Source organism: Botrytis sinoallii, assembly GCF_014898435.1.
Source record: "Botrytis sinoallii strain Bc 23 chromosome Unknown BSIN_001, whole genome shotgun sequence".
Taxonomy (NCBI): Eukaryota; Fungi; Ascomycota; class Leotiomycetes; order Helotiales; family Sclerotiniaceae; genus Botrytis; species Botrytis sinoallii.
The window spans coordinates 3366283-3380623 of NW_024066028.1; the positions used below are offsets into that span (position 1 = coordinate 3366283).

The following is a 14341-nucleotide window of genomic DNA, read 5'->3' on the forward strand; positions in this document are numbered from 1 at the left end:
TAAGGAACTCATTATCACACTCGCGCAGTGGATCCACCATGATTGGTATCCCTAGAGAGTGGACCTCCCGTTGGGGGGGGGGGTTGTTTCGGATAGCATCTGATATTATTCTGCGACTTTCTAAGAAAGATCTGCTACGATATCAGGAGTCGGGCAATTGATAGTATACTTTCGTCTTGGCAGACTTCAGATAGCAGTTCCGCCTCGATAACAACATTTGAAGCAGCACTTACAGCTGCAATGTCGGCGCGGACAATGATGATGTTGAGGATGATGTGCAGTGAATGATTGAAATTGATTAGGCACCATAGACATGGATTAAGAGGCAGGAAATTCTGAAGCACGAACGTGCATTCTTTAGTGAGAATATGGAGAATCAGGAAGCTCGCATCCATAGATCCTATGAGTGGTGAGATAGAAATCGGAAACAAGAAAAGAAGATATGCAGTCACCAGTAATTTCAGCGTTCCAGCGCAGACGATAATCATGTGTACTAGATATTCATTTATCTAATTTTTGGCCGGTCCCTCACGAAAATGACCTGCAATTAAGAAGGCCATTTCTAGTGCTTGTTTTTCGTTCAGTCTTGGATCGCAAAAGCTGGTGTAGTTCAAAGATAAATCCTCCTCGGCAAGCTCCTCGCTACCGCCAGTACATTCTGTCACAGCATCACCGGTCAATTCAAGGTGAACACCTCCAAGGTAGCTTCCTTCTTCTTGGTGGACTGCCAAAGTCTCTTGAAGTTCGGAGAAGATATCTGTGAATTGTCTCGTTTTGATGCCGGTCGAAGTGGATCTTGTGTTTCCGTGCATTGGATCACATTGCCAGACGACGCTTCGGGCATATTCGCTATCTTCAACTGTTCGAATATGTTTGGGAAGAAGTGTGCGAACTTTTGATGCCCCGTAACGAGTGATGAGTGTTATTTTACCAACTTCTACTGTTGGGTTGAGTTTTCGAAGAAGCTCCAAAAGATCCGAGGAAGAAGTTGTAGGGCCTACTTTGACGCCGATAGGATTGGCTATACCACGAAAGTACTCAATATGTGCCCCATCCACTTGTCTTGTCCGGTCACCAATCCAAAGAAAGTGTGCTGATGTATTGAAGTACGCCTTTCCATCCTTAGTAGGATCGACATTCTTTTCGGCGTTTGCACCGGCTTGTAAGTTTTGAGATGGGTCTTTGAGAAGTCGAGTGAGGCTCTGTTCATATTCAAGTAGAAGACCTTCGTGACTAGTATAGAGCTCAACCCCTCGAAGTTGATCCGCTGTATCTGCACCAATGGTACGCATGAAACGTAAACTCTCACTGATAGAATCTACAATTTTCGAGTATTGCTCTTGCAAGCCTGGGTCCCGAACATGGCCAAGACCCCAGTTCATTGGGCTATGCAGGTCTGCAATACCAGATGAAAGAGATGCTCGAATGAAGTTGAGAGTAGCTGCGGAGTGAAAGTATGCACTGCTGGGAGTCAGTCGAGTACCGTGATAGCCCCACAGGTATCTGCTTACCTAACAAGTCTCTGTGGATCTAAGTTTCTCTCATCAATTTCGTAACCATTCAAGATATCTCCTCTGAAAGATGGGGTCTCCTTGCCATCTACCATCTCCGTGGGGCTTGATCTCGGCTTCGCATATTGCCCAGCCATTCTAGCAATTCTGACTACCTTCTTGTTGGCTCCCCAGACAAGAACCAAACTCATTTGAAGCAAGAGCTTTATCTTTGATTCAATAGCGTTCTCCTCACAGTAGTCGAATAGCTCAGCACAATCACCACCTTGAAGTAGAAATGCTTTGCCAAGAGCTACATCCCGTAAACTTGCTTTGAGCTGAATGATTTCCGTGGGAGTAACAATGGGAGGAAGACGTTGAAGTTTCGATAATGACTTCTCTACATTCTTGCGGTCTTCATATATTGCATCTTGTTTGATCGGTCTTGTAGTCCAAGAACTTGGCGACCATGGCTCAACCTGGTGATGTGAGTCAATGGGTCTGGCCATTTGGGATCCATCATAACCAATTCCCAATTCTGCTCCAGGACCAAAGGTTGGCATTTTGAAGGAATCGGGTCCTATGATGATATTCCTAGATTGGAAATTATGAAGCTATTCTAAGCTGTGATGCAACAACCAGTTAGATCTAAATAACAAAAAAAAAACGTTGGAGAAATGATGTGATGGTTTTGCGGAGGGGTTCAAATAATAAAAATTAAAGTGTGTGGCTTTAAGGTTATTTCACTTGGCCCGAGCTTGTGGTTGGGTACCCCTCAGCCCCTCCTCAGAGCATTAGGCTATATCAGGCTACCGTCGGGGAACAAGTTTTCCGATATAAGCCTGTCAACCAGTATCAGCCCTACAGGTGTGGGATTTGCAGCCCCAATCCTAAACTTAAATCAATGATTGTGCTTGGATCCTTTTAGACGTCACTCTGACAGTCTTGTCTCCCTTGTGCAAAGTTCAAACAACAATTAACATCCACCAGCGAATCTATCTGTTATCAAAATGTCCGAATCCCAACCTCCTACGTTAGTTGAAGGTGCAACTACTGGCGATGTAGATGATGAAATCCCTCAAAAGGCCAAGTCGGCAGAAGATCGTAAAGCTGCTGCTGCTCTCTCCTCTCTCGATGCCCCTCGCGAAGATGACTCGTCCGCGATGAAAGAGGTAGATCAAGAGGCTGTGAGGAAAGCTATGGAAAGGTTGGCAGGCACTAGCGCCACGAATGGAAAGCTTGCAAAGAAGGGAGACGAGAAAAAGGTTGTGAAGAAGATAGTGAAGGTTGAAGCGGCCGATGTCAATTTATTGGTATGTTAACTCTAATATGCAGAACTCAGCTATTGAGCATTTATTTGAGTTAAATCCTCTTTATCCAAGATAAAGTCTTTGTTCTTAGCCACCCCAACTCTTAAGTACTGCGGTCTGATTTGCTTATACTGATCACACTCTGCCTATCCTATCCCCTCATCAATGCTGCCTCGTAGCTATAATTTGATACTTGATCCTAGTGCTCGAGGCTAATCAAATTTCTACTGCAGGTTGAGGAACTCGAATTGACAAAGATCAAGGTCACGGACTTGTTGAAGGCTCATGACGGTGATGCCACGACAGCCTTGAGGGCATACATTACCCCTGTGGCATAATACAATTAAAGGAAGGAATGAAAAAACTGGTATTGATGAATTGAGCATGGCGCTAGAGTTATAAATATTGCTAGACGGCTGTCAGTGAACTTCCCAAATATTTCTTCCCAAGGTCATAGAATCTAGTCAAGAATCTGACCCTAAACTTTGGCATGCCAAACGTTTCTTAATGTTCTTAACGTGTTTCCTTATACCTATCTGTGCAAATTTGACAAACGTAGGAGCAATCCGGATGTTAGTCTCGGATAATCGGTATCCCGTACTTTGGTCGGCGATCCAGAGCAGCGCTACTGTATCGTAGTCATGTAGTGCCAGAGAGTACAAACTTTACCAGCTCTCCAGATTTTGATCGTTGTCAAACTCTGCCTTCCGCTCAATCGGATCCTCTTGTGTCTCGTAGATCGCTGCAATGCGAACCCAGAGGCTTACTTGGTCATGTAAAAAATCATGTAAAGGTACGTAACTTTGGTGCATCTAGATAGTATGCCCTTGCCTTGCAGAATCGCTCTTGTTAAAGATGACAACAAAGCCTTTTGTGTGTCAGCAACGACTCTCGCTACAATAACCAAAGAATTTACTTATTGCGGGTAGTTGCATATTCTTCTTACACAACTACTGCAACATTGCAGAACTGGTCTTGATATGTTCCACGGCCGTGCCAAGCTTCAACGTATGATTCATGGATAGCAACCTTGCAAAATATGCAATTTCCCGTTCAATGATCAAGAGTTAGATTCTGTGAAGTCGAAAAGGGTACGATCCGCATCTCAATTTGTGGCGCCAATCCTAGAAAGAAAATCGTTGAACCGGTCAGCAATGGTATGGTAACTTAACGGAGAACTCTAAGAACTTTCAGAACGGGAGGGGTAGCTTAAACTGGAGAGTAGGGCTGCATAACAACATCATTAAGATTGTCTGTTGCTCAACGTTGAAGTAAGATGGCAGCTTGCAGCTTTAGGTCTCGAGTCCGAGATTGTATGTGCTTGCTTGATTGCTTGCTTGCCAATCCAGAGAGCCAAGCGCTGAAGATTCGATATATCAAAAAGTAGGACAAGATCGGATAAGGTTGTGAGACGCCAAATTTCATCTTGTGGGTTTTAGAAACTTCTTCTTCAGATGATATTTGTCTCTTCTCACGAACCTTTCATCTCTATTTCTCTTCTCTTCTTATCTTTTTTGAATGTTGGTGTTTCCCCTCCCCTCAGCCGACTTCATAAGGAGCCGGAGTGTCAAATTTAAAGTTGGTACTAGCGTCAATTTTGGGACAGGAGGAAGAGAGATATTCACCAAGAGGGGCACAATCTACAAATTTACATATTCACATTCGCATTCACATTCAATTGGTTATCTTTCAACTTCAACTTCAAATTCTTTTCACTTCCATCTCCGAGTTGTGACCTTTCCATTAAAGAAGTTTTCTTTTCAAAAACTTCTTTCTATCCAAAACAACAACCAACCTTTTTCTTTCCCCAATTCAGTCAGTGTATAACCATAACAAATAATCACCAAAGAACACAAGTTATCAGGACCTGAGAGTCAAGATGGCTCCTTTGATCGTTCCCCGTGGGGATGTCTCTCCATCAAATTCTGAGCTCCTCCATAATACCATTGGTTTTGTGATTCCTTCTTTCATCTTGTTTGGTTTCCGCATGTAAGTACAATATTCTACCCTTCTCGAAGCAGTTTCAGAGATTTCAGTGTTGTTGTAATGATTTAACTGACGTGGTTGTTTATTGTAGTCTCAATGCTACCTGGGTCATGGCCAAGATGAGATTTGAAGATTGGCTCATGTGTGTCACAATGGTAAGTGGCGTTAATCATTCGTATGTTGCGCTTTGTTACAGTTCACATCTAACAGACTTGCAGTGCTTCTACACAGTGCTCTTAATTTTGATTAACGTTTCTGCTCGTTATGAAACCAATCTGTTCCCTCCAGAGCAGCTGGCTTCAATCATGGCTGACCCTGACGACGTGGCTTCGCGCATTCATGGCTCTATCATTGTCATTCCGCTTGAACAATGTATGCTTGCTTCCACCTGGTGCGTCAAGGTTTGCATTTGGCTCTTCTTGTGGCGTCTTTGGTAAGTTCATCATTTGTTCTATCTTCAGCACACTTTCAAAGCTGACTCCTTCCAAGTCGCAACCTTCCAAATTTGCAAATGGCACTCAAGATCCTCATGGGTTACATTGCTATTGGCTACGTCGTAATCATGTTCGTCTACTACGTTGGTGTCTGTCGTCCATTCAAACAATACTGGGCAGTTCCGGTTCAAGATGAACAATGTGCGACATACCAGCATTATTCCATCGTTCAAATGGCTTTCAACATCAGTTCAGATTTTGGTTTGATCCTCATTCCACTCTGGATGTTTTATATTGCACGTCTTCCACCTATGCGCAAAGCTATCTTGATGGGCGTCTTTTCTCTCGCTGTCTTCACAATTCTTGCAGCCATCTTGAATAAGTAGGTTATCCCCAAATTTCAGGTTTTGATTGAATACTAACCCGTTCATCAGATATTACAACTTCTCTAGCCCTTTGACAACAACTTATCAACTTTGGTACATTCGCGAATCTTCAGTTGCTATCTGGGTCGGGAATCTCATTTGCTGCTGGCAGATTGTTCAAAAGATCTTCAAGGCTCGCTCTTTCGATAATCAAAAGGCAGAGATTGAGATGCACCCAGAGATGATTGCTCGTATGCAAAATCCTTCAAACTACACTGAGAATGGTAGCCCAAAGCCAAAAGACTGGATGGATCAACTCATTGCTCGTCGCAAGGCACTTGGGGAATTTCTCTCTGTTGCTACCCGCTCACGTTTTACCAACCGTGCTTCTGGCCGCTCGGGAGAACCTTTGAACTCTTCGAGTGACCAAACTGCTCTTGCTAACTCTCGTGGAGATCTTGTGTATGTACTCACGTTCTTATCCATTTTTGCATTTCCGCTCTCTTGACCAATGCTAACTCTTATCTTCAGCTCTATGATGACAATGGAAAAGGGTGACGAGGATGCAATATCGCCAACTCTGGCTTACAGAGAGAACGAGAAAATTGCTTAAGCAATCTTCTCATTCTTACCTACGTCACTCTATAACTAACTCGACTTGAACTTTTCGAACTGGGCTATGATAGAACTGACCGCTTGGTACGCGTTATGATGTTTGATGATTTTACGAGTTCTGATAAAAGATGATACACGGTGATGATTAGAAGAGGAGTTAGAAACGGATGGTGGTTCAATTACTTTACTTCTATAGTTGATGCTTTCGAATCACCTGTTTTCTCTACAAGGATTTTCCATTGACTCTCCTGTACTTTGTAACTTTAGTTCACGAGTCGCGCGCGCAAATGCTCAAATATGGTGGGAATTCCCATGTATAATATAGTATTCTAGAAAACTCTCTATACTCCCATCTTTGCAACATGCTGTGAATGTGATGACCCCTAGAACTGAGCATTGCAGCAGAACCCGCCTTGCTAGGATAGCTGCAAACACAGGGTATAATGCGGATGCCAGTGATAATCCAGATCTCTGGTACTGATGACTGCACATATCGGTTATGCTGCTTATGCATTTGCGGGATTCGATCATCTATGCAAGGCTGACGTGGCGGGGTAAGTGTGCCAAGAATAGGTAATTTACGGAAGTCAAGATGGATACTTAGGTATCTATTTAATCGTACAGACTATCTTTTCAGCAGCGCAGCGTCTACCTATATATGAGCGAATAATGCACCTGCGAATTTCTTCAAATGTTATACATATTATTCACTCGAGTTCATCCCGAGGCTCATCTGGTATGAGATGATCTCCATGGGTCTCGGAAATTAGACGGATCCATATGTGTATACTGTATAGATTAATGCATGTGGATTAATCATCATGAAGTGAATACAAGATTTCAAAGTCGTAGATATCGATACAGCTTCCATCACGTCTAACACTCTTGTATCTGATAATCTGCTTTTTCCTATTCTCATAAAATAACTGGAATCTTTTGAAGTAGTCAGAATAATCGCAATATACGTCCAGGCATGTAATTGAGAGTTGATGATTTTGTGTCTGCGAGATTGGGGTTTGTATCTGCTGTTTTTAGGGTACAAGGCGCTGTCTGTTTACTAGACTCATTGTAAGATAAGTAGAAGTCTTTGCAGATGTGTGCACTTTTTGCTTTCTTGTGCGCGGTAGAGCTTTTGGTATTAATGGTATCGGGAGCGCTTCTCAGGAGATCTCATACAGTCTTGTAGTGGTTTAGAAATATCCCTGCTGAAAGGAAATAGGAGCACACGGTTAGCTATCCTGATTCACGATACTGTGCGGAAGTAGTCGAAACAAAACTTATTTGCTATACCATGAAGGTTCTTTCCTGGTGGAAGATTTCAATTTGAAAGGGAGATTGGGAAATTTGTTAGGGCTAGGTAGGGAGGTAAGATTACAAGCTAGGTGCAGCATGATGATGAAATCTCGCTTAATTTTGTATGGAGACTCTGTGCTAAATTTCGGTACGTGACATTTGCTGGCTGCTTCGTGCTTACATCACAGGCTCTTAGGTGTGATCACAATTTAGTAACGTTTGCAGAGAGATTGGAAAAGATTAATGTGGGGTTTTTGAGAGTGTTTTGATTTTGATTGCGATGAGAAACTCTATATATAATCCTCCTCTGAAGTCTTGTGTACATCCAAGTCTCCACAAATTCCTGTGTATGATATAAATAATGCTTAACCTGCACTTATTATCCATCTCGAACGGCGTTATCTGAGTTTCGAAGTGAAATCGAGCTGTTAAACCAACAATCTTCAATTTATAGGTGCTCCTAGAGTATTTCCTAGTAAAGCACGAAGTTAGTTATTGAAAGCGTACAGTATCACAGTAGCAGAAAAGAAATCCATACCAAAACAACGAGTCCCACCACATCATCTTTTTGAAAGCATCCCAATCTTGCTCGCCATCAGTCAGCGCGCCCCCAGTGTGTGAACTTGATTTCGTTTTGACGCCGTCTCCTCTGCATGCGGTCTTCGAGACGGCGAAGCACCTTGAGATGAACGCTCAACTCTGGTGCTTGGTCCGATTTGCACCAGATCAAGCACCAGAGTTGAGCAGCTCTTAAACTCGTAACGGAAGTATAGTAGGCTTGATAGCTGAAGCTGTATTCGGAAATCAGTTTGTGCGTAATGATGCATTATGGACGAAAGATGTACATACGATTTCCTAGAGCGATCCAGGAAATTCCAGCACAGGAGCAATGGAAACTTGTATAGTAGGCTTGATAGCTGTTTGCCATTCCAAAATGCCGAGATTGAAGAATGATATGTCATTCCCTGTGAATTGCGTCGATCGTTTTGATGCTGGTCGATTGAATCGACGTGATTCAATGAGGTGCCTCTGAGAGGATCTGTGACCATAATGTTGAGGAGTATCATGTTGATGAAGTCATGAAGACTTGTATAGTAGGCTTGATAGTTGGAGTTGGAGTTTCTATTCCAAGTTTGTTGCGGGTGACAGCAAACTTGGACCTGGTAATGAAGAAGAGCAGATGTTGAAGGACTGGAAGGAAGAGGAAACTTTGATGGTAAGAATCTAATCTTTGTGTAAAAATTCATTGAGATATAATGCAAGTTTGACTTTTAGTTTCTCTTCGATTTTATTGTGTGCTTCTTGAAATATATCGTTCCTTATCCAACATATAAGTAGGTAATGGCAAACAAGGCTAGAGCTCGGCCTTCGGGTTCGGGAAGACTTTCAAATCCAGAGATCAAGATTTTTAATTTAACATGATCGGATGAAAAGCCCTATCAAGCTTTTTGTTGGGAGAAAGTGAATTATGAGGAGATACCTATGTACTTGTGATGCTGAAGTAAGAGACATCTCAATATCTACCTACCTGGTTGGTATCTATGTCTTCAGTTTTTTTTGTATTCATCCAAATAGTTGATGAAGACTTCTTCATGCTCATGTAGCTGCTCCAATTTGAATGCTTTACAAAAGTCTCTCACAGATTAGATTCTATATATTCATAATAAATGGTCAGGACATTTGTCTGTAAATTTGGTTGATTCTTGGACACTTTTGACCAACATGACTTGAGAATAAGAACTCTAACATACCCTGTCTAACATTAAATACTCACATCAAAGCAATGCTTTAGACAGCAGAGCTTAGAAGTTCGTGCTAGTGATATCTGTCATCTAGACCCCTCCATCACTCCAAGACAGTCGAGTCATTGAGGCCATTTTATGACATTTTATTCTTATGCAGTGACCCAGAATTTCTTTAAAAACCTAAACTTCATAGACAGTAACAATGAGTTGAAATTAATCACAAACAGTCCCGAAAAGATATACCCAAGACAAGAGGCTCATAAGCAGATAGACACAAGTCAAGATGCAGAAACAATAGCATAAATCTCTCTCCCACGAAAATATCTTAGAAGTGGGGCAATATCTAAAACAGAAATGGTCAAGGGGTATATAGTTCCAGAATATCAATAATCTCTCAATAGTAGGCTTGATAGCTGGTTAACTCGAGCTATCACACCTACTATACTGTTTTTGCTCGTTCTGATTTTTGGATAGGTTTGGTATAATTTTTGGATCCCTGGGTGGATACGATCTCCAGAAGATTGATATTGGATTTTGTGTATTTGTGTGATTCTTATGGCATCTATTCTATGGAAATAGGAACGAGCTTGCTATTGTTTTGCTGCATAAAACTTTTTTTTCGCTACGCTAGACATAATCACTCTGCCAGTAAGATTCACTTCAGAAAATAACCAGCTAAATTACAAGATATAGAGATGGATGGTTTCTAAATAGCCAAGTTCGAGTGCCAACTGTAGTATAATGCTCTGAGTATAATGCTCTGCTCAAAGACCCCCAAACTCCAGTATTCCAAGAGATGTAGCACAGAATCTTAAAGTGCATGTCATCATCTAGGAACTATTTTCAGGACTATTAAGCTTTCGCTAGAGCTTGCTTACATTTTTCATTCTTCACATTTTACAAAAACTCACTGTCTGTCATTCTCTTGAATAGTTATTAGAAGCGCCCGCCTATAGCAGATATGCCGTGTGAACTTCTTTATATTTGCTATGTTAACGGGTTGAGTTGCTATCGGAAGAATCTGCTTTTTAGTATGAGATGAGGTCATTCTCCATGCGTTTTAAAATCGCACATGTCATCAACACTCAATGCTACCTCTACAGCACCCCCACGCCTATTTTGAACCTCTTTCACAGCTTGACTGAGCACATTACTTAGTTGCGTAGTCGTGGGTGCTCTTGCCGCAAACAAGCCTCAAAGGAGCTCAAGTTATCCCCGTTGCTGTTGTAGCAATTCTAACATGGTCAAGAGAAAGATCAAAAGATATATGCATGCCCTCTATTTGACAGCGTGGCACTAAGGTCTTCCGGATGAACAGGTCGATGCGGCTGTCTTGGTGCGTTTCAACTTGCATCATACATAGTCAGCACATGCACGCTGTCCCATTTAGGTGATTTTCCAATTTTCATGTTTGGATGAATTTGTGTAAAATTAAAGAGAGTACAATATACGGCAACGTGCTCGTCTCTAACCTTGAAGGCTGATAGTTAAAACTGATGATAGAGAGGTACCGAACTAAATACTTTCTATGTAGCTCATAGTGAGAACGTAAAAAAGGTGCACTAAAGTGTCTCATCCTTCCGCGATTAATGGCCTATCGCTTATATTTCGAATAACCAAAGTATTCGTTGATACCTTTCGGGTTTATCTTTATCTTGAATCTTACGTCTTGGATCTCATTCATGACTCTACCCGACAGAAGGAAAAAAGATTCGTCTGTTTCATAGACAATGTATAAGATTGAAGAGTAAAATGCTTTTGTATCATTGTCACAGTGCTCCGTGACCTTGAGTTCCATTTTTTCTGCCTACGAAGCATGATTGGCATGATTCTGATCAGGCTGTCTGATCAAGCGAAAGAGGCATCCCTTGACTGAAAATCATTGATAAATGTTCCCCAGAAAAATAGATTCCTTCCAATATCTTACCCGTGCCTTAAAAATAGAATGGAGGAAGATTAAATGCACATCTCAGCTCGTTAAAATCTGCGCAATGATTGTGATAAGTAGCAGCTGGCCGCCTGACTTGATCCCCTATCCACTCTGTCCTCTCCTCCATAGTCATAGGTTCAAGAGCCTCCACCCATATAATGTCATTTGTCCTACACTTCCAAGACGTGCCTTTACCTTTTTTCACAGCTGAAAAAGGCATGCCAAGGTAGTTATAGTCATAAGCATGTAGGAGGGCCCGATCTCTCTTATCTAATCTCGCGTACACAAATTCCCACCACCATGGATTCCACTTATCCCTTCTGACTCTACGAAAGCCCACGAAGACTCCTAATAATACGCCTGTGGACTCCTCATTTTGATGAGGGCCCGCCACGTTTCGTCTCCCCGGAAACCGATACTTGGCGTCTAGAGAACTGTGTGTGGGAATAAACCAACCTTGATGTTGCGGATTAATCCCTATGTTGAATACAGGAAAAGGACTGTTGGTTTGACGGATTTGCTTTCCAAAACCCCAATCTATCACATCAGAATAAACGGTACTGTTATTGTCTTCCTGAAAGGATGGTAGAATATTAGGCTTTTGCTTCACTGCGTCAACATAGTCTTGCCACTTCTGTGGGTATGGATAAAAGTCGAAATGTCCCACTTCCGTTCGTGGTTCACGACCTTCTCTTTGCCATTGTTTAGACATCCACCTCCATTGAGGGTTTGCATTGGCTCTACGATCCCACTGAGGGCCCCATATAGCCTTGTGTACAAGACCTAGCTGTTTTTTCTTCTCTTCATAGGTTTTCATTAGGTTTGCCATCTTGAGCGATGTGATTCAAGTTTTGATCGAGTTGCCGATTTTTCCAGCTCGCAGTTCGCTCACGGGTAGTGGTTCTACAGAGATGGTCCTGAGAACAAAGCACTTTGCGATCGATGATAACCGAATTTTAAGAGAAGATTGTACGCTTTGGGAGTCGCTCAACTTTAAGCGATCCTGAGAAAGAATTTACTTTCATGACATATATTTCAGCAATACAAGTAACGATATCAGAAAAGCTAAGCATAAATGATGTAGAAAGCATTGGTGAAATAGGTGGCTGAATGTAAATGATAATTAGATATGCACGTGAACTTGTATCAAGAGGATGACTGCACTTGCGAAGTAATCTCAAACATCTAATGTGTGTTAGTACTGTTGTATTCTCTAACTTTACTATGTTATGTAGGCTGTTGCGATGTGTTAACATCGAATGTGGTGTGGTTTGGTAACAGAGTGGATTGCTTATGTAATCATTAACCTTATCGTGGTTGTCTGTACCATAATTCCCAGCAGCCATTGATTAATCAATAATGTGAGTACGGATGACCTGGTTGCATCGGAGCGATGCGGAATTAATATTGGTCATTCTGCATGCTGTCGGCACTCTACAAGGTTTTCCCATTTATAAGTATCTCTGACTAAGTATTGCATTTCGTTCCCTCCTTCTCTTTCGTATCTCATTCCCCTCGTTGTGATTTGTATCGCGGATATCAAGACCCAAGATCGAAATGTCGTATCCACCCGTCCCTCTTCCAAATGGTAAGACTCACCATCCAGTTTCGAATCCTTAACTAACATAAAGTAGGCCAAAACTTTACAGCCACTCTGCACAACACCACGTACCCCGCAATCGACTCCGCGACGAAGTCCGACCATAGCAAACACATAGTTTTCATAACAGGCGCTTCGAAAGGTGTTGGCAGAGCTACAGCTATATCATTTGCAAAAGCTGGGGCTGAAGGGATTGCTATCGGTGCAAGATCGGATCTCTCCTCACTCGAGACAGAAATTCAAGAGGCAGCAAAAGCGGCAGGAAAGGCTTCACCAAAAGTCTTATTGATTAAGCTTGACTTACTCAATCACCAGAGTGTTAAAGACGCAGTCCAGGAGGTTGAGAAGACTTTTGGAAGATTGGATATCTTGATCAACAATGCGGGATATCTAGCAGCCAGTCAATCAATAATTGACTCAGACCATGATGACTGGTGGCAGACATTTGAAGTCAACATACGTGGGGTATATTGGATGACTCGTGGGTTCCTTCCCCTGATGCTAAAGGGTGGACTCAAGACAATTATCAATGTAGCCAGTACTGGAGCAAATTCATTGCGACCTGGAGCTAGCGGATATCAAACCTCGAAGTTCGCATTGTTGAGATTGACAGAATTCACAATGACAGAGTATGCAGAACAAGGATTACTGGCATATTGTGTACATCCTGGTGCCGTCAATACAGACATGGCTAAGAAGTTACCGGCATATCTTCACAAAGGTACATGGTATTTCCATAGCTAAATAAAGTGCTAAATGATCGAAGGTTGATTGCTAATTTCTGAAAATAGTCTTGAGAGATGATCCAGAAGTTGCGGGTGATTCGATGTGCTTTTTATCTCAAGAGAGAAGAGAATGGTTAGCTGGCAGGTACATAAATTGCACCTGGGATATTCCAGAGTTTCTGAGCAAAGAACAAGATATCGTGGAACACGACAAGTTGAAGGAGAGAATGTTGTTCTAGACAAAACACCTATGTAGTGACACACTCTTAGCATTGGCTGAGGCATTACACACTCTTAGCATTGGCTAAAGTTGCAATGCCTCGGCATCTCGAGCTATGTTACTAGAATCATTGTTTGAAATCTGCCAATAAAAGCACGTACTGTGCACTTCACAACTAGGGAAGGTATTCCGATGTCAATTGTTTGTCAATCCCTTGCATGATCTCACATTGTTTGTTCCCGGATTACTTAATCCAGCGTTCCGGCTAAGAATGCGGAGAAAGACTAAAAGGTGGGCCGTCGGGAGAAGCACATTTACCTCAAGCTCTGGACGTCTAAAATAGACCACTAACGTCTTGTGCCCCTCCTGTGATTATGTTTTTGAAGTTCTAGATGATTTGTTGAGTTTGTTGTCATTAATTACCCCGCTTGGGATTAGAAGCATTGGCTCATGGAGCGTCAACCCACAAAGAACCATGATTGTACCACTCCAGCTGCTGCAAAGTCAAGTGGCTTCGTTATGGCCTTTCCCCCGCGGAGGTGATATCGATCGCTAGATTTTCCAGCCATTCATGGACCCGAGATGCTTGGTGATTCACTAAACAAGCATTAGCTCCTACAATTGTTTA

General features: G+C 42.2%; 5 protein-coding genes across 5 annotated transcripts; 3 read left to right on the forward strand and 2 right to left on the reverse strand.

The window, feature by feature from the left end:
- Positions 1 to 509: 509 nt before the first annotated feature.
- On the reverse strand, positions 510 to 2053 carry EAF02_000738 (uncharacterized protein; the record flags this gene model as incomplete). Its single annotated transcript, XM_038896786.1, has 2 exons — positions 510 to 1461; positions 1512 to 2053. The coding sequence occupies 2 exons, from the start codon at positions 2051 to 2053 to the stop codon at positions 510 to 512; spliced, it is 1494 nt and encodes a 497-aa protein (XP_038763645.1).
- A 447-nt stretch (positions 2054 to 2500) lies between these two features.
- EAF02_000739 (uncharacterized protein) lies at positions 2501 to 3138 on the forward strand (the record flags this gene model as incomplete). Its single annotated transcript, XM_038896787.1, has 2 exons — positions 2501 to 2803; positions 3034 to 3138. 2 exons carry the CDS (start codon positions 2501 to 2503, stop codon positions 3136 to 3138), a joined length of 408 nt encoding a protein of 135 aa, XP_038763646.1.
- A 173-nt stretch (positions 3139 to 3311) lies between these two features.
- EAF02_000740 (uncharacterized protein) lies at positions 3312 to 6542 on the forward strand. The gene is made up of 6 exons (XM_038896788.1): positions 3312 to 4789; positions 4878 to 4941; positions 5005 to 5219; positions 5276 to 5602; positions 5655 to 6047; positions 6117 to 6542. The coding sequence occupies exons 1-6, from the start codon at positions 4680 to 4682 to the stop codon at positions 6196 to 6198; spliced, it is 1191 nt and encodes a 396-aa protein (XP_038763647.1). The 5' UTR covers positions 3312 to 4679; the 3' UTR covers positions 6199 to 6542.
- A 4630-nt stretch (positions 6543 to 11172) lies between these two features.
- Positions 11173 to 11997, reverse strand: EAF02_000741 (uncharacterized protein; the record flags this gene model as incomplete). The annotated part of the gene is made up of 1 exon (XM_038896789.1): positions 11173 to 11997. One exon carries the CDS (start codon positions 11995 to 11997, stop codon positions 11173 to 11175), a length of 825 nt encoding a protein of 274 aa, XP_038763648.1.
- A 728-nt stretch (positions 11998 to 12725) lies between these two features.
- On the forward strand, positions 12726 to 13732 carry EAF02_000742 (uncharacterized protein; the record flags this gene model as incomplete). Its single annotated transcript, XM_038896790.1, has 3 exons — positions 12726 to 12756; positions 12803 to 13489; positions 13560 to 13732. The coding sequence occupies 3 exons, from the start codon at positions 12726 to 12728 to the stop codon at positions 13730 to 13732; spliced, it is 891 nt and encodes a 296-aa protein (XP_038763649.1).
- Between the last annotated feature and the right edge of the window lie 609 nt (positions 13733 to 14341).

What these genes read in the sequence shown, in the direction of transcription:
- EAF02_000740 (XM_038896788.1), top strand. Translation starts at nt 4,680, where the DNA reads ATGGCTCCTTTGATCGTTCCCCGTGGGGATGTCTCTCCATCAAATTCT. An exon ending in CTTGCAGCCATCTTGAATAA is followed by an intron (nt 5,603 to 5,654) that starts GTAGGTTATCCC and finishes CCCGTTCATCAG; the next exon opens with ATATTACAACTTCTCTAGCC. An exon ending in AACTCTCGTGGAGATCTTGT is followed by an intron (nt 6,048 to 6,116) that starts GTATGTACTCAC and finishes TCTTATCTTCAG; the next exon opens with CTCTATGATGACAATGGAAA.